This window comes from Siphateles boraxobius, unplaced genomic scaffold, assembly GCF_051911475.1.
Source record: "Siphateles boraxobius isolate OS27281-9 unplaced genomic scaffold, OSU_SipBor_1 114, whole genome shotgun sequence".
NCBI lineage: Eukaryota > Metazoa > Chordata > Actinopteri > Cypriniformes > Leuciscidae > Siphateles > Siphateles boraxobius.
Genome location: NW_027508716.1, coordinates 15,001 through 39,000, shown reverse-complemented (window position 1 = coordinate 39,000; position 24,000 = coordinate 15,001). Strand labels below are relative to the sequence as shown.

Genomic DNA, 24,000 nt, shown 5'->3' with positions numbered 1-24,000 from the left:
TATCACAAGCGGCAGAAGAACCAACCCAGCCATCAGAGTCGATCAGCAAGAAGAGCCACTGAATGAACCCGTAAAACAGTCGAGAGTCTGCGCAGACGCAGATCTGAGATCCTCTCATTACGACACACGTGTCTGCGCAGACGGAGATCTGAGATCCTCTCATTACGACACACGTGTCTGCACAGACGGAGATCTGAGATCCTCTCATTACGACACACACGTCTGCACAGACGGAGATCTGAGATCCTCTCATTACGACACACGTCTGCGCAGACGCAGATCTGAGATCCTCTCATTACGACACACGCGTCTGCGCAGATGGAGATCTGAGATCCTCTCATTACGACACACACGTCTGCGCAGACGGAGATCTGAGATCCTCTCATTACGACACACACGTCTGCGCAGCCGCATATCTGAGATCCTCTCATTAAGACACACACGTCTGCGCAGCCGCAGATCTGAGATCCTTTCATTACGAGACACACGTCTGCGCAGCCGCAGATCTGAGATCCTCTCATTACGACACACACGTCTGCACAGACGGAGATCTGAGATCCTCTCATTACGACACACACGTCTGCACAGACGGAGATCTGAGATCCTTTCATTACGAGACACACGTCTGCGCAGCCGCAGATCTGAGATCCTCTCATTACGACACACACGTCTGCACAGACGGAGATCTGAGATCCTCTCATTACGACACACACATCTGCGCAGACGCAGATCTGAGATCCTCTCATTACGACACACGCGTCTGCGCAGATGGAGATCTGAGATCCTCTCATTACGACACACACGTCTGCGCAGACGGAGATCTGAGATCCTCTCATTACGACACACACGTCTGCGCAGCCGCAGATCTGAGATCCTCTCATTACGACACACACGTCTGCACAGACGGAGATCTGAGATCCTCTCATTAAGACACACACGTCTGCGCAGCCGCAGATCTGAGATCCTTTCATTACGAGACACACGTCTGCGCAGCCGCAGATCTGAGATCCTCTCATTACGACACACACGTCTGCACAGACGGAGATCTGAGATCCTCTCATTACGACACACACGTCTGCACAGACGGAGATCTGAGATCCTCTCATTACGACACACGTCTGCGCAGACGCAGATCTGAGATCCTCTCATTACGACACACGCGTCTGCGCAGATGGAGATCTGAGATCCTCTCATTACGACACACACGTCTGCGCAGACGGAGATCTGAGATCCTCTCATTACGACACACACGTCTGCGCAGCCGCAGATCTGAGATCCTCTCATTACGACACACACGTCTGCACAGACGGAGATCTGAGATCCTCTCATTAAGACACACACGTCTGCGCAGCCGCAGATCTGAGATCCTTTCATTACGAGACACACGTCTGCGCAGCCGCAGATCTGAGATCCTCTCATTACGACACACACGTCTGCACAGACGGAGATCTGAGATCCTCTCATTACGACACACACGTCTGCACAGACGGAGATCTGAGATCCTCTCATTACGACACACACGTCTGCGCAGACGGAGATCTGAGATCCTCTCATTACGACACACACGTCTGCGCAGCCGCAGATCTGAGATCCTCTCATTAAGACACACACGTCTGCACAGACGGAGATCTGAGATCCTCTCATTAAGACACACACGTCTGCGCAGCCGCAGATCTGAGATCCTTTCATTACGAGACACACGTCTGCGCAGCCGCAGATCTGAGATCCTCTCATTACGACACACACGTCTGCACAGACGGAGATCTGAGATCCTCTCATTAGGACACACACGTCTGCACAGACGGAGATCTGAGATCTTCTCATTACGACACACACGTCTGCGCAGCCGCAGATCTGAGATCCTCTCGTTACGACACACACGTCTGCACAGACGGAGATCTGAGATCCTCTCATTACGACACACACATCTGCGCAGCCGCAGATCTGAGATCTTCTCATTACGACACACACGTCTGCGCAGCCGCAGATCTGAGATCCTCTCATTACGACTCACGTCTGCGCAGCCGCAGATCTGAGATCCTCTCATTACAATACACACACACACACACACACACACACTGCTCTTGGCCTGAATCAAACACAGCCGTTCCTGTTCCGTCAGGAATCAAAGACACGCAAACGCAGTTAGAGAAACACATTAATCACCCAAAGAGACTTTCCAACAAGAAACACACTTACAGGCGAGAGCATCAGTGTCTCTTTCAGAATTAAATGCTCATATACAAATGAACATAATCACAGTAATGCATATACACTCAAACCAGACACCAGACATAATTTTGGAAAAAAAAATTTTTTATGTTCATAAAAGTTCATAACTTCATTATGTAAGTGAAGAGAGCAAAATAAAGTACACTGAGACATATTATACCCAAAATTTCTTCATACAGTGACTACCAGTAAAATTTATAAAAATTGTGACCAATAATTATTCGGACACTTTGAGCTGATCATGTTTTGCTGAAGTGTTTTTTCTTTAATAACTAATGCACCTTTTTACACCACAGACTGAACAACATGAAGCATTGCTTGGTAACTGGTTGAGCTAAACTGGTATTATCTAATTGTGCAGTTAAATTTAACAGCTGACAGATATTCAACATAATTCATGTGTGAGAGTCTAACAGAAGGACGGACAAAACCAGGCAAATATTAACTGAGTTCTTATATATAACTCTGCTCATATTTTATCACCATTTTCTAAGCTATAGTGAATAAACTGTGATAATGTGAGAAATGTTGAATGTGTGTGAATACATTTAGGTTTGACTGTATTTATAAACAACTAAATGAACCAGAAAAAAAGAAGAAGAAAAAAAACTGTTTTATCCAGAGCTTGGCTCCTTAAAGCAATCTAAAAATGGACTCTAAGATTTAAAAAAAAAGATTGGGTTTCATTCTAACTCGAAATTGAATCTTTCAAAGTTTAAGGGCTAAAACCCACTGACGGAGGAGATGCTTCCGATAAATTATTATAAGTCGTCTAGCCAACAGTGTGTAGAGTGCAATATTATCTATCTCTGAAGCTGTGAGTGTAAAATAAAGCTGTCGCTGGGTTGGGGTCTATTACTGTGGTAAAAATATTGTCTCACGCAAATCGTGTTCGTTTGCGGTTCAATAACCAATGAGTCACTGAGTGAATCGACTCACCGACTCGCTGTGAAGAGAACGAACCGTCGCTGACGCCAGAGGCCGCTTTCTTCTTCTCACTCGTTGTGTGTGCAGCTTTCACTGTGAACGAGACACAAGCTTGATCAGAAGAACAGGAGAACAGGAGAACAGGAGAATAGAAGAACAGGAGAATAGAAGAACAGGAGAACAGGAGAACAGGAGAACAGGAGAACAGGAGAACAGGAGAATAGAAGAACAGGAGAACAGGAGAACAGAAGAACAGGAGAACAGAAGAACAGGAGAACAGGAGAGCAGGAGAATAGAAGAACAGGAGAACAGAAGAACAGGAGAACAGAAGAACAGGAGAACAGGAGAACAGAAGAACAGGAGAACAGGAGAACAGGAGAATAGAAGAACAGAAGAACAGGAGAACAGAAGAACAGGAGAACAGAAGAACAGGAGAACAGGAGAACAGGAGAACAGAAGAACAGGAGAACAGGAGAACAGGAGAATAGAAGAACAGAAGAACAGGAGAATAGAAGAACAGGAGAACAGGAGAACAGGAGAACAGGAGAATAGAAGAACAGGAGAACAGGAGAACAGAAGAACAGGAGAACAGAAGAACAGGAGAATAGAAGAACAGGAGAATAGAAGAACAGGAGAACAGGAGAACAGGAGAACAGGAGAATAGAAGAACAGGAGAACAGGAGAACAGAAGAACAGGAGAACAGAAGAACAGGAGAACAGGAGAGCAGGAGAATAGAAGAACAGGAGAACAGAAGAACAGGAGAACAGAAGAACAGGAGAACAGGAGAACAGAAGAACAGGAGAACAGGAGAACAGGAGAATAGAAGAACAGAAGAACAGGAGAACAGAAGAACAGGAGAACAGAAGAACAGGAGAACAGGAGAACAGGAGAACAGAAGAACAGGAGAACAGGAGAACAGGAGAATAGAAGAACAGAAGAACAGGAGAATAGAAGAACAGGAGAATAGAAGAAAAGAAGAACAGGAGAAAAGGAGAACCGAAGAACAGGAGAACAGGAGAATAGAAGAACAGGAGAATAGAAGAAAAGAAGAACAGGAGAATAGAAGAACAGGAGAATAGAAGAAAAGAAGAACAGGAGAACATGAGAACAGGAGAATAGAAGAACAGGGGAACATGAGAACAGAAGAAAAGAAGAACAGGAGAACAGAAGAAAAGAAGAACATGAGAACAGAAGAAAAGAAGAACATGAGAACAGAAGAAAAGAAGAACAGGGGAACATGAGAACAGAAGAAAAGAAGAACAGGGGAACATGAGAACAGAAGAAAAGAAGAACAGGGGAACATGAGAACAGGAGAATAGAAGAACAGGGGAACATGAGAACAGAAGAAAAGAAGAACAGGAGAAAAGGAGAACCGAAGAACAGGAGAACAGGAGAATAGAAGAACAGGAGAATAGAAGAAAAGAAGAACAGGAGAATAGAAGAACAGGAGAATAGAAGAAAAGAAGAACAGGAGAACATGAGAACAGGAGAATAGAAGAACAGGAGAACAGAAGAACAGGAGAACAGAAGAACAGGAGAACAGGAGAACAGAAGAACAGGAGAACAGGAGAACAGGAGAATAGAAGAACAGAAGAACAGGAGAACAGAAGAACAGGAGAACAGAAGAACAGGAGAACAGGAGAACAGGAGAACAGAAGAACAGGAGAACAGGAGAACAGGAGAATAGAAGAACAGAAGAACAGGAGAATAGAAGAACAGGAGAACAGGAGAACAGGAGAACAGGAGAATAGAAGAACAGGAGAACAGGAGAACAGAAGAACAGGAGAACAGAAGAACAGGAGAATAGAAGAACAGGAGAATAGAAGAACAGGAGAACAGGAGAACAGGAGAACAGGAGAATAGAAGAACAGGAGAACAGGAGAACAGAAGAACAGGAGAACAGAAGAACAGGAGAACAGGAGAGCAGGAGAATAGAAGAACAGGAGAACAGAAGAACAGGAGAACAGAAGAACAGGAGAACAGGAGAACAGAAGAACAGGAGAACAGGAGAACAGGAGAATAGAAGAACAGAAGAACAGGAGAACAGAAGAACAGGAGAACAGAAGAACAGGAGAACAGGAGAACAGGAGAACAGAAGAACAGGAGAACAGGAGAACAGGAGAATAGAAGAACAGAAGAACAGGAGAATAGAAGAACAGGAGAATAGAAGAAAAGAAGAACAGGAGAAAAGGAGAACCGAAGAACAGGAGAACAGGAGAATAGAAGAACAGGAGAATAGAAGAAAAGAAGAACAGGAGAATAGAAGAACAGGAGAATAGAAGAAAAGAAGAACAGGAGAACATGAGAACAGGAGAATAGAAGAACAGGGGAACATGAGAACAGAAGAAAAGAAGAACAGGAGAACAGAAGAAAAGAAGAACATGAGAACAGAAGAAAAGAAGAACATGAGAACAGAAGAAAAGAAGAACAGGGGAACATGAGAACAGAAGAAAAGAAGAACAGGGGAACATGAGAACAGAAGAAAAGAAGAACAGGGGAACATGAGAACAGGAGAATAGAAGAACAGGGGAACATGAGAACAGAAGAAAAGAAGAACAGGAGAAAAGGAGAACCGAAGAACAGGAGAACAGGAGAATAGAAGAACAGGAGAATAGAAGAAAAGAAGAACAGGAGAATAGAAGAACAGGAGAATAGAAGAAAAGAAGAACAGGAGAACATGAGAACAGGAGAACAGAAGAACAGAAGAACAGAAGAACAGGAGAATAGAAGAACAGGACAACAGAAGAACAGAAAAACAAAAGAACAGGAGAACAGAAGAACAGGAGAACAGGAGAACAGAAGAAAAGAAGAACAGGAGAAAAGGAGAACCAAAGAACAGGAGAATAGAAGAAAAGAAGAACAGGAGAATAGAAGAACAGAAGAACAGGAGAACAGGAGAACATAAGAAAAGAAGAACAGAAGAACAGAAGAACAGGAGAACAGAAGAACAGGAGAACAGGAGAACAGAAGAAAAGAAGAACAGAAGAACAGGAGAAAAGAAGAACAGAAGAACAGGAGAACAGAAGAACAGGAGAACAGAAGAAAAGAAGAACAGGAGAACAGGAGAACAGAAGAACAGGAGAATAGAAGAACAGAAGAACAGAAGAACAGGAGAATAGAAGAACAGAAGAACAGGAGAACAGGAGAACCGAAGAACAGGAGAATAGAAGAAAAGAAGAACAGGAGAATAGAAGAACAGGAGAACAGAAGAACAGGAGAACATAAGAAAAGAAGAACAGGAGAATAGAAGAACAGAAGAACAGAAGAACAGGAGAACAGAAGAACAGGAGAATAGAAGAACAGAAGAACAGGAGAACAGAAGAACAGGAGAACAGGAGAACAGAAGAACAGGAGAATAGAAGAACAGAAGAACAGGAGAACAGAAGAAAAGAAGAACAGGAGAACAGGAGAACAGAAGAAAAGGAGAATAGAAGAACAGAAGAACAGGAGAACAGAAGAAAAGAAGAACAGGAGAACAGGAGAACAGAAGAACAGGAGAATAGAAGAACAGGAGAACAGAAGAACAGGAGAACAGGAGAACAGAAGAAAAGAAGAACAGGAGAACAGAAGAACAGGAGAACAGGAGAATAGAAGAACAGAAGAACAGGAGAACAGAAGAAAAGAAGAACAGGAGAACAGGAGAACAGAAGAACAGGAGAATAGAAGAACAGAAGAACAGAAGAACAGGAGAATAGAAGAACAGAAGAACAGAAGAAAAGAAGAACAGAAGAACAGGAGAACAGGAGAACATAAGAAAAGAAGAACAGAAGAACAGAAGAACAGGAGAACAGAAGAACAGGAGAACAGGAGAACAGAAGAAAAGAAGAACAGAAGAACAGGAGAAAAGAAGAACAGAAGAACAGGAGAACAGAAGAACAGGAGAACAGGAGAACATAAGAACAGGAGAATAGAAGACCAGAAGAACAGGAGAACAGAAGAATAGAAGAACAGAAGAACAGAAGAACAGGAGAACAGAAGAACAGGAGAACAGAAGAACAGGAGAACAGAAGAACAGAAGAACAGGAGAACAGAAGAAAAGAAGAACAGAAGAACAGAAGAACAGGAGAACAGGAGAACAGAAGAACAGGAGAATAGAAGAACAGAAGAACAGGAGAACAGGAGAACAGGAGAACAGAAGAAAAGAAGAACAGAAGAACAGAAGAACAGGAGAACAGAAGAACAGGAGAACAGAAGAACAGGAGAATAGAAGAACAGAAGAACAGAAGAACAGAAGAAAAGAAGAATAGGAGAACAGGAGAACAGAAGAACAGGAGAATAGAAGAACAGGAGAACAGAAGAACAGGAGAACAGGAGAACAGGAGAACAGGAGAATAGAAGAACAGGAGAACAGGAGAACAGGAGAACAGGAGAACAGAAGAACAGAAGAACAGGAGAACAGGAGAATAGAAGAACAGAAGAACAGAAGAACAGGAGAATAGAAGAACAGAAGAACAGGAGAACAGGAGAACAGAAGAACAGAAGAACAGGAGAATAGAAGAACAGAAGAACAGAAGAACAGGAGAATAGAAGAACAGAAGAACAGGAGAACAGGAGAACAGAAGAACAGGAGAACAGGAGAATAGAAGAACAGGAGAACAGGAGAACAGGAGAACAGGAGAATAGAAGAACAGAAGAACAGAAGAACAGGAGAACAGGAGAACAGGAGAATAGAAGAACAGGAGAACAGGAGAACAGGAGAACAGGAGAACAGGAGAACAGAAGAACAGGAGAACAGGAGAACAGGAGAACAGGAGAACAGAAGAACAGAAGAACATGAGAACAAAAGAACAGAAGAACAGAAGAACAGAAGAACAGGAGAATAGAAGAACAGGAGAACAGAAGAACAGGAGAACAGGAGAACAGGAGAACAGGAGAATAGAAGAACAGGAGAACAGAAGAACAGGAGAACAGGAGAACAGGAGAATAGAAGAACAGGAGAACAGGAGAACAGGAGAACAGGAGAATAGAAGAACAGGAGAACAGAAGAACAGGAGAACAGGAGAACAGGAGAATAGAAGAACAGGAGAACAGGAGAACAGGAGAACAGGAGAACAGGAGAACAGGAGAACAGGAGAACAGAAGAACAGGAGAACAGGAGAATAGAAGAACAGGAGAACAGGAGAACAGGAGAACAGAAGAACAGAAGAACAGGAGAACAGAAGAACAGAAGAACAGGAGAACAGGAGAACAGAAGAACAGGAGAACAAGAGAATAGAAGAACAGGAGAACAGGAGAACAGAAGAACAGGAGAACAGGAGAACAGGAGAACAGAAGAACAGAAGAACAGAAGAACAGAAGAACAGAAGAACAGAAGAAAAGAAGAACAGGAGAACAGAAGAACAGAAGAACAGGAGAATAGGAGAACAGAAGAACAGGAGAATAGAAGAACAGAAGAACAGAAGAACAGGAGAATAGAAGAACAGAAGAACAGGAGAACAGAAGAACAGGAGAACAGAAGAACAGAAGAACAGGAGAACAGAAGAACAGGAGAACAGAAGAACAGGAGAACAGAAGAACAGAAGAACAGAAGAACAGGAGAACAGAAGAACAGGAGAACAGAAGAACAGAAGAACAGGAGAATAGAAGAACAGAAGAACAGGAGAACAGGAGAACAGAAGAACAGAAGAACAGGAGAACAGAAGAACAGGAGAACAGAAGAACAGGAGAACAGGAGAACAGAAGAACAGGAGAACAAGAGAATAGAAGAACAGGAGAACAGGAGAACAGAAGAACAGGAGAACAGGAGAACAGGAGAACAGAAGAACAGAAGAACAGAAGAACAGAAGAACAGAAGAACAGAAGAAAAGAAGAACAGGAGAACAGAAGAACAGAAGAACAGGAGAATAGGAGAACAGAAGAACAGGAGAATAGAAGAACAGAAGAACAGAAGAACAGGAGAATAGAAGAACAGAAGAACAGGAGAACAGAAGAACAGGAGAACAGAAGAACAGAAGAACAGGAGAACAGAAGAACAGGAGAACAGAAGAACAGGAGAACAGAAGAACAGAAGAACAGGAGAACAGGAGAATAGAAGAACAGGAGAATAGAAGAACAGAAGAACAGGAGAATAGAAGAACAGAAGAACAGGAGAACAGGAAAACAGAAGAACAGGAGAACAGGAGAACAGAAGAACAGGAGAACAGAAGAACAGAAGAACAGGAGAACAGGAGAATAGAAGAACAGAAGAACAGAAGAACAGGAGAATAGAAGAACAGGAGAACAGGAGAACAGGAGAACAGGAGAACAGAAGAACAGAAGAACAGGAGAACAGGAGAATAGAAGAACAGAAGAACAGAAGAACAGGAGAATAGAAGAACAGAAGAACAGGAGAACAGGAGAACAGAAGAACAGAAGAACAGGAGAACAGAAGAACAGGAGAATAGAAGAACAGGAGAACAGGAGAACAGGAGAACAGAAGAACAGGAGAACAGAAGAACAGGAGAATAGAAGAACAGAAGAACAGGAGAACAGGAGAACAGAAGAACAGGAGAACAGGAGAACAGAAGAACAGGAGAACAGGAGAATAGAAGAACAGGAGAACAGGAGAACAGAAGAACAGGAGAACAGGAGAACAGGAGAACAGAAGAACAGAAGAACAGGAGAACAGGAGAACAGGAGAACAGGAGAACAGAAGAACAGGAGAACAGGAGAACAGAAGAACAGGAGAACAGAAGAACAGGAGAACAGAAGAACAGGAGAACAGGAGAACAGGAGAATAGAAGAACAGAAGAACAGAAGAACAGGAGAATAGAAGAACAGAAGAACAGGAGAACAGGAGAACAGAAGAACAGAAGAACAGGAGAACAGGAGAACAGAAGAACAGGAGAACAGAAGAACAGGAGAATAGAAGAACAGAAGAACAGGAGAACAGGAGAACAGAAGAACAGAAGAACAGGAGAACAGAAGAACAGGAGAACAGAAGAACAGAAGAACAGGAGAACAGGAGAACAGGAGAATAGAAGAACAGAAGAACAGGAGAACAGGAGAACAGGAGAACAGAAGAACAGAAGAACAGGAGAACAGGAGAACAGGAGAATAGAAGAACAGAAGAACAGGAGAACAGGAGAACAGAAGAACAGAAGAACAGGAGAACAGAAGAACAGGAGAACAGGAGAACAGGAGAATAGAAGAACAGAAGAACAGAAGAACAGGAGAATAGAAGAACAGAAGAACAGGAGAACAGGAGAACAGAAGAACAGAAGAACAGGAGAACAGGAGAACAGAAGAACAGGAGAACAGAAGAACAGGAGAACAGGAGAACAGAAGAACAGAAGAACAGGAGAACAGGAGAACAGAAGAACAGGAGAACAGAAGAACAGGAGAACAGAAGAACAGGAGAACAGGAGAACAGGAGAACAGGAGAACAGGAGAATAGAAGAACAGAAGAACAGAAGAACAGGAGAATAGAAGAACAGAAGAACAGGAGAACAGGAGAACAGAAGAACAGAAGAACAGGAGAACAGGAGAACAGAAGAACAGGAGAACAGAAGAACAGGAGAACAGTAGAACAGAAGAACAGAAGAACAGGAGAACAGGAGAACAGAAGAACAGGAGAACATGAGAACAGAAGAAAAGAAGAACAGGGGAACATGAGAACAGAAGAAAAGAAGAACAGGGGAACATGAGAACAGAAGAAAAGAAGAACAGGGGAACATGAGAACAGGAGAATAGAAGAACAGGGGAACATGAGAACAGAAGAAAAGAAGAACAGGAGAAAAGGAGAACCGAAGAACAGGAGAACAGGAGAATAGAAGAACAGGAGAATAGAAGAAAAGAAGAACAGGAGAATAGAAGAACAGGAGAATAGAAGAAAAGAAGAACAGGAGAACATGAGAACAGGAGAACAGAAGAACAGAAGAACAGAAGAACAGAAGAACAGAAGAACAGAAGAACAGAAGAACAGAAGAACAGCAGAATAGAAGAACAGGACAACAGAAGAACAGAAAAACAGAAGAACAGGAGAACAGAAGAACAGGAGAACAGGAGAACAGAAGAAAAGAAGAACAGGAGAAAAGGAGAACCAAAGAACAGGAGAATAGAAGAAAAGAAGAACAGGAGAATAGAAGAACAGAAGAACAGGAGAACAGGAGAACATAAGAAAAGAAGAACAGAAGAACAGAAGAACAGGAGAACAGAAGAACAGGAGAACAGGAGAACAGGAGAACAGAAGAAAAGAAGAACAGGAGAACAGGAGAACAGAAGAGCAGGAGAATAGAAGAACAGAAGAACAGAAGAACAGGAGAATAGAAGAACAGAAGAACAGGAGAACAGGAGAACCGAAGAACAGGAGAATAGAAGAAAAGAAGAACAGGAGAATAGAAGAACAGGAGAACAGAAGAACAGGAGAACATAAGAAAAGAAGAACAGGAGAATAGAAGAACAGAAGAACAGAAGAACAGGAGAACAGAAGAACAGGAGAATAGAAGAACAGAAGAACAGGAGAACAGAAGAACAGGAGAACAGGAGAACAGAAGAACAGGAGAATAGAAGAACAGAAGAACAGGAGAACAGAAGAAAAGAAGAACAGGAGAACAGGAGAACAGAAGAACAGGAGAATAGAAGAACAGGAGAACAGAAGAACAGGAGAACAGGAGAACAGAAGAAAAGAAGAACAGGAGAACAGAAGAACAGGAGAACAGGAGAATAGAAGAACAGAAGAACAGGAGAACAGAAGAAAAGAAGAACAGGAGAACAGGAGAACAGAAGAACAGGAGAATAGAAGAACAGAAGAACAGAAGAACAGGAGAATAGAAGAACAGAAGAACAGAAGAAAAGAAGAACAGAAGAACAGGAGAACAGGAGAACATAAGAAAAGAAGAACAGAAGAACAGAAGAACAGGAGAACAGAAGAACAGGAGAACAGGAGAACAGAAGAAAAGAAGAACAGAAGAACAGGAGAAAAGAAGAACAGAAGAACAGGAGAACAGAAGAACAGGAGAACAGGAGAACATAAGAACAGGAGAATAGAAGACCAGAAGAACAGGAGAACAGAAGAATAGAAGAACAGAAGAACAGAAGAACAGGAGAACAGAAGAACAGGAGAACAGAAGAACAGGAGAACAGAAGAACAGAAGAACAGGAGAACAGAAGAAAAGAAGAACAGAAGAACAGAAGAACAGGAGAACAGGAGAACAGAAGAACAGGAGAATAGAAGAACAGAAGAACAGGAGAACAGGAGAACAGGAGAACAGAAGAAAAGAAGAACAGAAGAACAGAAGAACAGGAGAACAGGAGAACAGAAGAACAGGAGAACAGAAGAACAGGAGAATAGAAGAACAGAAGAACAGAAGAACAGAAGAAAAGAAGAATAGGAGAACAGGAGAACAGAAGAACAGGAGAATAGAAGAACAGGAGAACAGAAGACCAGGAGAATAGAAGAACAGGAGAACAGGAGAACAGGAGAACAGGAGAACAGAAGAACAGAAGAACAGGAGAACAGGAGAATAGAAGAACAGAAGAACAGAAGAACAGGAGAATAGAAGAACAGAAGAACAGGAGAACAGGAGAACAGAAGAACAGAAGAACAGGAGAATAGAAGAACAGAAGAACAGAAGAACAGGAGAATAGAAGAACAGAAGAACAGGAGAACAGGAGAACAGAAGAACAGGAGAATAGAAGAACAGGAGAACAGAAGAACAGGAGAACAGGAGAACAGGAGAACAGGAGAATAGAAGAACAGAAGAACAGAAGAACAGGAGAACAGGAGAACAGGAGAATAGAAGAACAGGAGAACAGAAGAACAGGAGAACAGGAGAACAGGAGAACAGAAGAACAGGAGAACAGGAGAATAGAAGAACAGGAGAACAGGAGAACAGGAGAACAGAAGAACAGAAGAACAGGAGAACAAAAGAACAGAAGAACAGAAGAACAGGAGAATAGAAGAACAGGAGAACAGAAGAACAGGAGAACAGGAGAACAGGAGAACAGGAGAATAGAAGAACAGGAGAACAGGAGAACAGGAGAACAGGAGAATAGAAGAACAGGAGAACAGAAGAACAGGAGAACAGGAGAACAGGAGAACAGGAGAACAGAAGAACAGGAGAACAGGAGAATAGAAGAACAGGAGAACAGGAGAACAGGAGAACAGAAGAACAGAAGAACAGGAGAACAGAAGAACAGAAGAACAGGAGAACAGGAGAACAGAAGAACAGGAGAACAAGAGAATAGAAGAACAGGAGAACAGGAGAACAGAAGAACAGGAGAACAGGAGAACAGGAGAACAGAAGAACAGAAGAACAGGAGAACAGAAGAACAGAAGAACAGAAGAAAAGAAGAACAGGAGAACAGAAGAACAGAAGAACAGGAGAATAGGAGAACAGAAGAACAGGAGAATAGAAGAACAGAAGAACAGGAGAACAGGAGAATAGAAGAACAGAAGAACAGGAGAACAGGAGAATAGAAGAACAAAAGAACAAAAGAACAGGAGAACAGGAGAACAGGAGAACAGAAGAACAGGAGAACAGAAGAACAGGAGAACAGGAGAACAGAAGAACAGAAGAACAGGAGAACAGGAGAATAGAAGAACAGAAGAACAGAAGAACAGGAGAATAGAAGAACAGAAGAACAGGAGAACAGAAGAACAGGAGAACAGAAGAACAGAAGAACAGGAGAACAGAAGAACAGGAGAACAGAAGAACAGGAGAACAGAAGAACAGAAGAACAGAAGAACAGGAGAACAGGAGAATAGAAGAACAGAAGAACAGGAGAATAGAAGAACAGAAGAACAGGAGAACAGGAAAACAGAAGAACAGGAGAACAGGAGAACAGAAGAACAGGAGAACAGAAGAACAGGAGAACAGAAGAACAGGAGAACAGGAGAACAGGAGAATAGAAGAACAGAAGAACAGAAGAACAGGAGAATAGAAGAACAGAAGAACAGGAGAACAGGAGAACAGAAGAACAGAAGAACAGGAGAACAGAAGAACAGGAGAACAGAAGAACAGGAGAATAGAAGAACAGAAGAACAGGAGAACAGGAGAACAGAAGAACAGAAGAACAGGAGAACAGAAGAACAGGAGAACAGAAGAACAGGAGAACAGGAGAACAGGAGAACAGGAGAACAGAAGAACAGAAGAACAGGAGAACAGGAGAACAGAAGAACAGGAGAACAGAAGAACAGGAGAACAGAAGAACAGGAGAACAGGAGAACAGGAGAACAGGAGAATAGAAGAACAGAAGAACAGAAGAACAGGAGAATAGAAGAACAGAAGAACAGGAGAACAGGAGAACAGAAGAACAGAAGAACAGGAGAACAGGAGAACAGAAGAACAGGAGAACAGAAGAACAGGAGAACAGGAGAACAGGAGAACAGGAGAACAGAAGAACAGGAGAACAGGAGAATAGAAGAACAGAAGAACAGAAGAACAGGAGAATAGAAGAACAGAAGAACAGGAGAACAGGAGAACAGGAGAACAGAAGAACAGAAGAACAGGAGAACAGGAGAATAGAAGAACAGGAGAACAGAAGAACAGGAGAACAGGAGAACAGAAGAACAGGAGAACAGGAGAACAGGAGAACAGGAGAACAGGAGAACAGGAGAACAGGAGAATAGAAGAACAGGAGAACAGAAGAACAGGAGAACAGGAGAATAGAAGAACAGGAGAACAGAAGAACAGGAGAACAGGAGAACAGGAGAACAGGAGAACAGAAGAACAGAAGAACAGGAGAACAGGAGAACAGGAGAACAGGAGAATAGAAGAACAGGAGAACAGAAGAACAGGAGAACAGGAGAATAGAAGAACAGGAGAACAGAAGAACAGGAGAACAGGAGAACAGGAGAACAGGAGAATAGAAGAACAGAAGAACAGGAGAACAGGAGAACAGGAGAACAGGAGAACAGAAGAACAGGAGAACAGGAGAATAGAAGAACAGGAGAACAGAAGAACAGGAGAACAGAAGAACAGAAGAACAGGAGAACAGGAGAACAGAAGAACAGGAGAACAGAAGAACAGAAGAACAGGAGAACAGGAGAATAGAAGAACAGAAGAACAGAAGAACAGGAGAATAGAAGAACAGAAGAACAGGAGAACAGGAGAACAGAAGAACAGGAGAACAGAAGAACAGAAGAACAGAAGAACAGGAGAACAGAAGAACAGGAGAACAGGAGAACAGGAGAACAGGAGAACAGAAGAACAGAAGAACAGGAGAACAGGAGAACAGAAGAACAGGAGAACAGAAGAACAGGAGAACAGAAGAACAGGAGAACAGGAGAACAGGAGAACAGGAGAATAGAAGAACAGAAGAACAGAAGAACAGGAGAATAGAAGAACAGAAGAACAGGAGAACAGGAGAACAGAAGAACAGAAGAACAGGAGAACAGGAGAACAGAAGAACAGGAGAACAGAAGAACAGGAGAACAGGAGAACAGGAGAACAGGAGAACAGAAGAACAGGAGAACAGGAGAATAGAAGAACAGAAGAACAGAAGAACAGGAGAATAGAAGAACAGAAGAACAGGAGAACAGGAGAACAGGAGAACAGAAGAACAGAAGAACAGGAGAACAGGAGAATAGAAGAACAGGAGAACAGAAGAACAGGAGAACAGGAGAACAGAAGAACAGGAGAACAGGAGAACAGGAGAACAGGAGAACAGGAGAACAGGAGAACAGGAGAATAGAAGAACAGGAGAACAGAAGAACAGGAGAACAGGAGAATAGAAGAACAGGAGAACAGAAGAACAGGAGAACAGGAGAACAGGAGAACAGGAGAACAGAAGAACAGAAGAACAGGAGAACAGGAGAACAGGAGAACAGGAGAATAGAAGAACAGGAGAACAGAAGAACAGGAGAACAGGAGAATAGAAGAACAGGAGAACAGAAGAACAGGAGAACAGGAGAACAGGAGAACAGGAGAATAGAAGAACAGAAGAACAGGAGAACAGGAGAACAGGAGAACAGGAGAACAGAAGAACAGGAGAACAGGAGAATAGAAGAACAGGAGAACAGAAGAACAGGAGAACAGAAGAACAGAAGAACAGGAGAACAGGAGAACAGAAGAACAGGAGAACAGAAGAACAGAAGAACAGGAGAACAGGAGAATAGAAGAACAGAAGAACAGAAGAACAGGAGAATAGAAGAACAGAAGAACAGGAGAACAGGAGAACAGAAGAACAGGAGAACAGAAGAACAGAAGAACAGGAGAACAGGAGAACAGAAGAACAGGAGAACAGAAGAACAGGAGAACAGGAGAACAGAAGAACAGAAGAACAGGAGAACAGGAGAATAGAAGAACAGAAGAACAGAAGAACAGGAGAATAGAAGAACAGAAGAACAGGAGAACAGGAGAACAGAAGAACAGGAGAACAGGAGAACAGAAGAACAGAAGAACAGGAGAACAGAAGAACAGAAGAACAGGAGAACAGAAGAATAGAAGAACAGAAGAACAGGAGAATAGAAGAACAGGAGAATAGAAGAACAGAAGAACAGAAGAACAGAAGAACAGGAGAACAGAAGAACAGGAGAATAGAAGAACAGAAGAACAGAAGAACAGGAGAACAGAAGAACAGGAGAACAGGAGAATAGAAGAACAGAAGAACAGGAGAATAGAAGAACAGAAGAACAGAAGAACAGAAGAACAGAAGAACAGGAGAACAGAAGAACAGGAGAACAGAAGAACAGGAGAACAGAAGAACAGGAGAATAGAAGAACAGGAGAACAGGAGAACAGGAGAATAGAAGAACAGAAGAACAGAAGAACAGGAGAACAGAAGAACAGAAGAACAGGAGAATAGAAGAACAGAAGAACAGAAGAACAGGAGAATAGAAGAACAGAAGAACAGGAGAACAGGAGAACAGAAGAACAGGAGAACAGGAGAATAGAAGAACAGAAGAACAGAAGAACAGGAGAATAGAAGAACAGAAGAACAGGAGAACAGAAGAACAGGAGAACAGAAGAACAGAAGAACAGGAGAACAGAAGAACAGGAGAACAGGAGAACAGGAGAACAGAAGAACAGGAGAACAGGAGAACAGAAGAACAGAAGAACAGGAGAATAGAAGAACAGAAGAACAGGAGAACAGAAGAACAGGAGAACAGAAGAACAGGAGAACAGGAGAACAGAAGAACAGAAGAACAGGAGAATAGAAGAACAGACGAACAGGAGAACAGGAGAACAGAAGAACAGAAGAACAGGAGAATAGAAGAACAGAAGAACAGGAGAACAGGAGAACAGAAGAACAGGAGAACAGGAGAATAGAAGAACAGAAGAACAGAAGAACAGGAGAATAGAAGAACAGAAGAACAGGAGAACAGAAGAACAGGAGAACAGAAGAACAGAAGAACAGGAGAACAGAAGAACAGGAGAACAAGAGAACAGGAGAACAGAACAACAGGAGAACAGAAGAACAGGAGAACAGAAGAACAGGAGAATAGAAGAACAGGAGAACAGGAGAACAGGAGAACAGAAGAACAGGAGAACAGGAGAACAGGAGAACAGAAGAACAGGAGAACATAAGAACAGGAGAACAGGAGAACAGGAGAACAGAAGAACATAAGAACATAAGAACAGGAGAACATAAGAACAGGAGAACAGGAGAACAGAAGAACAGAGGAACATAAGAACAGGAGAATAGAAGAACAGGAGAACAGGAGAACAGGAGAATAGAAGAACAGAAGAACAGGAGAACAGGAGAACAGGAGAACAGGAGAATAGAAGAACAGAAGAACAGGAGAACAGAAGAACAGAAGAACAGGAGAACAGGAGAACAGAAGAACATAAGAACAGGAGAACAGGAGAACAGGAGAACAGGAGAAGAGAAGAACAGGAGAACAGAAGAACAGGAGAACAGAAGAACAGGAGAACAGAAGAACAGGAGAACAGAAGAACAGGAGAACAGAAGAACAGGAGAACAGAAGAACAGGAGAACAGAAGAACAGAAGAACATGAGAACAGAAGAACAGAAGAACAGGAGAACATAAGAACAGGAGAACAGAAGAACAGGAGAACAGAAGAACAGGAGAACAGAAGAACAGAAGAACAGGAGAACAGAAGAACAGGAGAACATAAGAACAGGAGAACAGAAGAACAGGAGAACAGAAGAACAGGAGAACAGGAGAACAGGAGAACAGGAGAACAGAAGAACAGGAGAACAGGAGAACAGGAGAATAGAAGAACAGAAGAACAGGAGAACAGGAGAACAGAAGAACAGAAGAACAGGAGAACAGGAGAATAGAAGAACAGGAGAACAGGAGAACAGGAGAACAGAAGAACAGGAGAACAGGAGAACAGGAGAATAGAAGAACAGAAGAACAGAAGAACAGGAGAATAGAAGAACAGAAGAACAGGAGAACAGGAGAACAGAAGAACAGAAGAACAGGAGAACAGGAGAATAGAAGAACAGAAGAACAGGAGAATAGAAGAACAGAAGAACAGGAGAACAGGAGAACAGAAGAACAGGAGAACAGAAGAACAGGAGAACAGAAGAACAGGAGAACAGGAGAACAGAAGAACAGAAGAACAGGAGAACAGGAGAATAGAAGAACAGAAGAACAGGAGAATAGAAGAACAGGAGAATAGAAGAACAGAAGAACAGAAGAACAGGAGAACAGGAGAATAGAAGAACAGGAGAATAGAAGAACAGAAGAACAGAAGAACAGGAGAACAGGAGAATAGAAGAACAGAAGAACAGAAGAACAGGAGAACAGAAGAACAGGAGAACAGGAGAATAGAAGAACAGAAGAACAGAAGAACAGGAGAACAGGAGAACAGAAGAACAGGAGAACAGAAGAACACGAGAACAGGAGAACAGGAGAATAGAAGAACAGAAGAACAGGAGAATAGAAGAACAGAAGAACAGGAGAGCAGGAGAACAGAAGAACAGGAGAACAGAAGAACAGGAGAATAGAAGAACAGGAGAACAGGAGAACAGGAGAATAGAAGAACAGAAGAACAGGAGAACAGAAGAACAGAAGAACAGAAGAACAGAAGAACAGAAGAACAGGAGAACAGGAGAATAGAAGAACAGGAGAACAGGAGAACAGGAGAATAGAAGAACAGAAGAACAGGAGAACAGAAGAACAGAAGAACAGAAGAACAGAAGAACAGAAGAACAGAAGAACAGGAGAATAGAAGAACAGAAGAACAGAAGAACAAGAGAACAGAAGAACAGGAGAATAGAAGAACAGGAGAACAGGAGAACAGGAGAATAGAAGAACAGAAGAACAGGAGAATAGAAGAACAGAAGAACAGGAGAGCAGGAGAACAGAAGAACAGGAGAACAGAAGAACAGGAGAATAGAAGAACAGGAGAACAGGAGAACAGGAGAATAGAAGAACAGAAGAACAGGAGAACAGAAGAACAGAAGAACAGAAGAACAGAAGAACAGGAGAACAGGAGAACAGGAGAACAGGAGAACAGAAGAACAGGAGAACAGAAGAACAGAAGAACAGAAGAACAGAAGAACAGGAGAACAGAAGAACAGAAGAACAGAAGAACAGAAGAACAGGAGAACAGAAGAACAGAAGAACAGGAGAATAGAAGAACAGAAGAACAGGAGAACAGAAGAACAGAAGAACAGGAGAACAGAAGAACAGAAGAACAGGAGAACAGGAGAACAGGAGAACAGGAGAACAGAAGAACAGGAGAACAGAAGAACAGAAGAACAGAAGAACAGAAGAACAGGAGAACAGGAGAACAGGAGAACAGAAGAACAGGAGAACAGAAGAACAGAAGAACAGAAGAACAGAAGAACAGGAGAACAGAAGAACAGGAGAATAGAAGAACAGGAGAACAGGAGAACAGGAGAATAGAAGAACAGAAGAACAGGAGAATAGAAGAACAGGAGAACAGAAGAACAGGAGAATAGAAGAACAGGAGAACAGGAGAACAGGAGAACAGAAGAACAGAAGAACAGAAGAACAGGAGAACAGAAGAACAGAAGAACAGGAGAACAGAAGAACAGAAGAACAGGAGAACAGGAGAACAGAAGAACAGAAGAACAGGAGAACAGAAGAACAGAAGAACAGAAGAACAGAAGAACAGGAGAACAGAAGAACAGAAGAACAGGAGAACAGAAGAACAGAAGAACAGGAGAACAGGAGAACAGAAGAACAGGAGAACAGAAGAACAGGAGAATAGAAGAACAGGAGAACAGGAGAACAGGAGAATAGAAGAACAGAAGAACAGGAGAACAGAAGAACAGAAGAACAGGAGAATAGAAGAACAGAAGAATAGAAGAACAGGAGAACAGGAGAACAGGAGAACAGAAGAACAGGAGAACAGAAGAACAGGAGAATAGAAGAACAGGAGAACAGGAGAACAGGAGAATAGAAGAACAGAAGAACAGGAGAACAGAAGAACAGAAGAACAGAAGAACAGAAGAACAGGAGAACAGGAGAACAGAAGAACAGGAGAACAGAAGAACAGGAGAATAGAAGAACAGGAGAACAGGAGAACAGAAGAACAGAAGAACAGAAGAACAGAAGAACAGGAGAACAGAAGAACAGAAGAACAGGAGAACAGAAGAACAGAAGAACAGGAGAACAGGATAACAGAAGAACAGGAGAACAGAAGAACAGGAGAATAGAAGAACAGGAGAACAGGAGAACGGAGAATAGAAGAACAGAAGAACAGGAGAACAGAAGAACAGAAGAACAGGAGAATAGAAGAACAGAAGAATAGAAGAACAGGAGAACAGGAGAACAGAAGAACAGGAGAACAGGAGAACAGGAGAACAGAAGAACAGGAGAACAGAAGAACAGAAGAACAGAAGAACAGGAGAACAGAAGAACAGGAGAACAGGAGAACAGAAGAACAGGAGAACAGGAGAATAGAAGAACAGAAGAACAGGAGAATAGAAGAACATAAGAACAGGAGAACAGAAGAACAGGAGAACAGGAGAACAGAAGAACAGGAGAACAGAAGAACAGGAGAATAGAAGAACAGGAGAACAGGAGAACAGAAGAACAGGAGAACAGGAGAACAGAAGAACAGGAGAACAGGAGAACAGAAGAACAGGAGAACAGGAGAACAGAAGAACAGGAGAACAGAAGAACAGGAGAATAGAAGAACATAAGAACAGGAGAACAGAAGAACAGGAGAACAGGAGAACAGAAGAACAGGAGAACAGGAGAATAGAAGAACAGAAGAACAGGAGAATAGAAGAACATAAGAACAGGAGAACAGAAGAACAGGAGAACAGGAGAACAGAAGAACAGGAGAACAGAAGAACAGGAGAATAGAAGAACAGGAGAACAGGAGAACAGGAGAATAGAAGAACAGAAGAACAGGAGAACAGAAGAACAGAAGAACAGGAGAACAGAAGAACAGAAGAACAGGAGAACAGGAGAACAGGAGAACAGAAGAACAGGAGAACAGGAGAATAGAAGAACAGGAGAACAGGAGAACAGGAGAACAGAAGAACAGAAGAACAGAAGAACAGAAGAACAGGAGAACAGAAGAACAGGAGAACAGAAGAACAGAAGAACAGGAGAACAGGATAACAGAAGAACAGGAGAACAGAAGAACAGGAGAATAGAAGAACAGGAGAACAGGAGAACGGAGAATAGAAGAACAGAAGAACAGGAGAACAGAAGAACAGAAGAACAGAAGAACAGGAGAATAGAAGAACAGAAGAATAGAAGAACAGGAGAACAGGAGAACAGAAGAACAGGAGAACAGGAGAACAGGAGAACAGAAGAACAGGAGAACAGAAGAACAGAAGAACAGAAGAACAGGAGAACAGAAGAACAGGAGAACAGGAGAACAGGAGAACAGGAGAACAGAAGAACAGGAGAACAGAAGAACAGAAGAACATAAGAACAGGAGAACAGAAGAACAGGAGAACAGGAGAACAGAAGAACAGAAGAACAGGAGAATAGAAGAACAGAAGAACAGGAGAATAGAAGAACATAAGAACAGGAGAACAGAAGAACAGGAGAACAGGAGAACAGAAGAACAGAAGAACAGGAGAATAGAAGAACAGAAGAACAGGAGAACAGGAGAATAGAAGAACAGAAGAACAGGAGAACAGAAGAACAGAAGAACAGGAGAACAGGAGAACAGAAGAACAGGAAAACATAAGAACAGGAGAACAGAAGAACAGGAGAACAGAAGAACAGGAGAACAGAAGAACAGAAGAACAGGAGAACAGAAGAACAGAAGAACAGGAGAACATAAGAACAGGAGAACAGAAGAACAGGAGAACATAAGAACAGCAGAACAGAAGAACAGGAGAACAGAAGAACAGGAGAACAGAAGAACAGAAGAACAGGAGAACAGAAGAACAGGAGAACAGAAGAACAGGAGAACAGAAGAACAGGAGAACAGAAGAACAGAAGAACAGAAGAACAGGAGAACAGGAGAACAGGAGAACAGGAGAACATAAGAACAGGAGAACAGAAGAACAGGAGAACAGAAGAACAGAAGAACAGAAGAACAGGAGAACAAGAGAACAGGAGAACAGAAGAACAGGAGAACAGAAGAACAGAAGAACAGAAGAACAGGAGAACAGAAGAACAGGAGAACAGAAGAACAGAAGAACAGAAGAACAGGAGAACAGAAGAACAGGAGAACAGAAGAACAGAAGAACAGAAGAACAGGAGAACAGAAGAACAGGAGAACAGAAGAACAGAAGAACAGAAGAACAGGAGAACAGGAGAACAGGAGAACAGGAGAACATAAGAACAGGAGAACAGAAGAACAGAAGAACAGGAGAACAGAAGAACAGAAGAACAGAAGAACAGGAGAACATAAGAACAGGAGAACAGAAGAACAGAAGAACAGGAGAACAGAAGAACAGAAGAACAGAAGAACAGGAGAACAGAAGAACAGAAGAACAGGAGAACAGAAGAACAGAAGAACAGAAGAACAGGAGAACAGGAGAACAGGAGAACAGGAGAACATAAGAACAGGAGAACAGAAGAACAGAAGATCGGAAGAACAGGAGAACAGAAGAACAGGAGAACAGGAGAACAGAAGAACAGGAGAACATAAGAACAGGAGAACAGAAGAACAGAAGATCGGAAGAACGGCTGTAAACTTCAGTCAGTGTGTTGAGCAGAAGAGCAGCGTAAGGCTTTCGTGTGTGTGAGGATAAACACACACATCCCACAGGAAACACTCGCATTCTCTGAACGCTGCAGTTGTTCAGATGTGCCACGGGACAATCAACACGAGTCTCTCTCTCTTTCTCTTTTTCTTTCTTTCTTCCTTAATAATCGACATGAGTCTCTCTCTCTCTCTTTCTTAATAATCGACAGCGAGTCTTTCTTTCTTTCTTAATAATCGACATGAGTCTTTCTCTCTTTCTTAATAATCGACACCGAGTCTTTGTTCCTTCCTTAATAATCGACATGAGTCTTTATCTCTTTCTTAATAATCAACATGAGTCTTTCTCGCTTTCTGAATAATCGACATGAGTCTTTCTCTCTTTCTTAATAATCGACATGAGTCTTTCTCTCTTTCTTAATAATCGACATCGAGTCTTCCTTTCTTTCTTAATAATTGACATGAGTCTTTATCTCTTTCTTAATAATCGACATGAGTCTTTCTCTCTTTCTTAATAATCGACATCGAGTCTTCCTTTCTTTCTTAATAATTGACAGGGAGTCTTTCTTTCTTAATAATCGACACGAGTCTTCCTTCCTTCCTTAATAATCGACACAAGTCTTTCTCACTCTTTATTTTTTTCTTTCTTTCTTTCTTAATAATCGACAGCGAGTCTTTGTTCCTTCCTTAATAATCGACATGAGTCTTTATCTCTTTCTTAATAATCGACATGAGTCTTTCTCTCTTTCTTAATAATCGACATCGAGTCTTCCTTTCTTTCTTAATAATTGACATGAGTCTTTATCTCTTTCTTAATAATCGACATGAGTCTTTCTCTCTTTCTTAATAATCAACATCG

General features: G+C 42.2%; 1 protein-coding gene and 1 long non-coding RNA gene across 5 annotated transcripts in view; both read right to left on the bottom strand.

Moving 5' to 3' along the window:
* cpxm2 (carboxypeptidase X (M14 family), member 2) overlaps nucleotides 1-24,000 on the bottom strand; it is an 81,430-nt gene that overhangs the window by 52,804 nt on the left and 4,626 nt on the right. For 3 of the 4 annotated variants that reach the window (XM_077199701.1, XM_077199691.1, XM_077199746.1), the window contains one exon: nucleotides 3,172-3,252. The exons of the other annotated variant lie outside the window; for it this stretch is intronic. In XM_077199701.1, coding sequence (XP_077055816.1) covers nucleotides 3,172-3,252 — 81 coding nt within the window. The remainder of the gene's footprint in view (nucleotides 1-3,171; nucleotides 3,253-24,000) is intronic. 4 annotated transcript variants of the gene reach the window in all.
* Nucleotides 23,292-24,000, bottom strand: part of LOC143707073 (uncharacterized) — a 1,255-nt gene continuing 546 nt past the window's right edge. Inside the window, exons 2-3 of the long non-coding RNA XR_013193070.1 lie at nucleotides 23,727-23,769; nucleotides 23,292-23,397 (exon numbers count right to left, since the gene is read on the bottom strand). This is a non-coding gene — a long non-coding RNA (uncharacterized LOC143707073). The remainder of the gene's footprint in view (nucleotides 23,398-23,726; nucleotides 23,770-24,000) is intronic.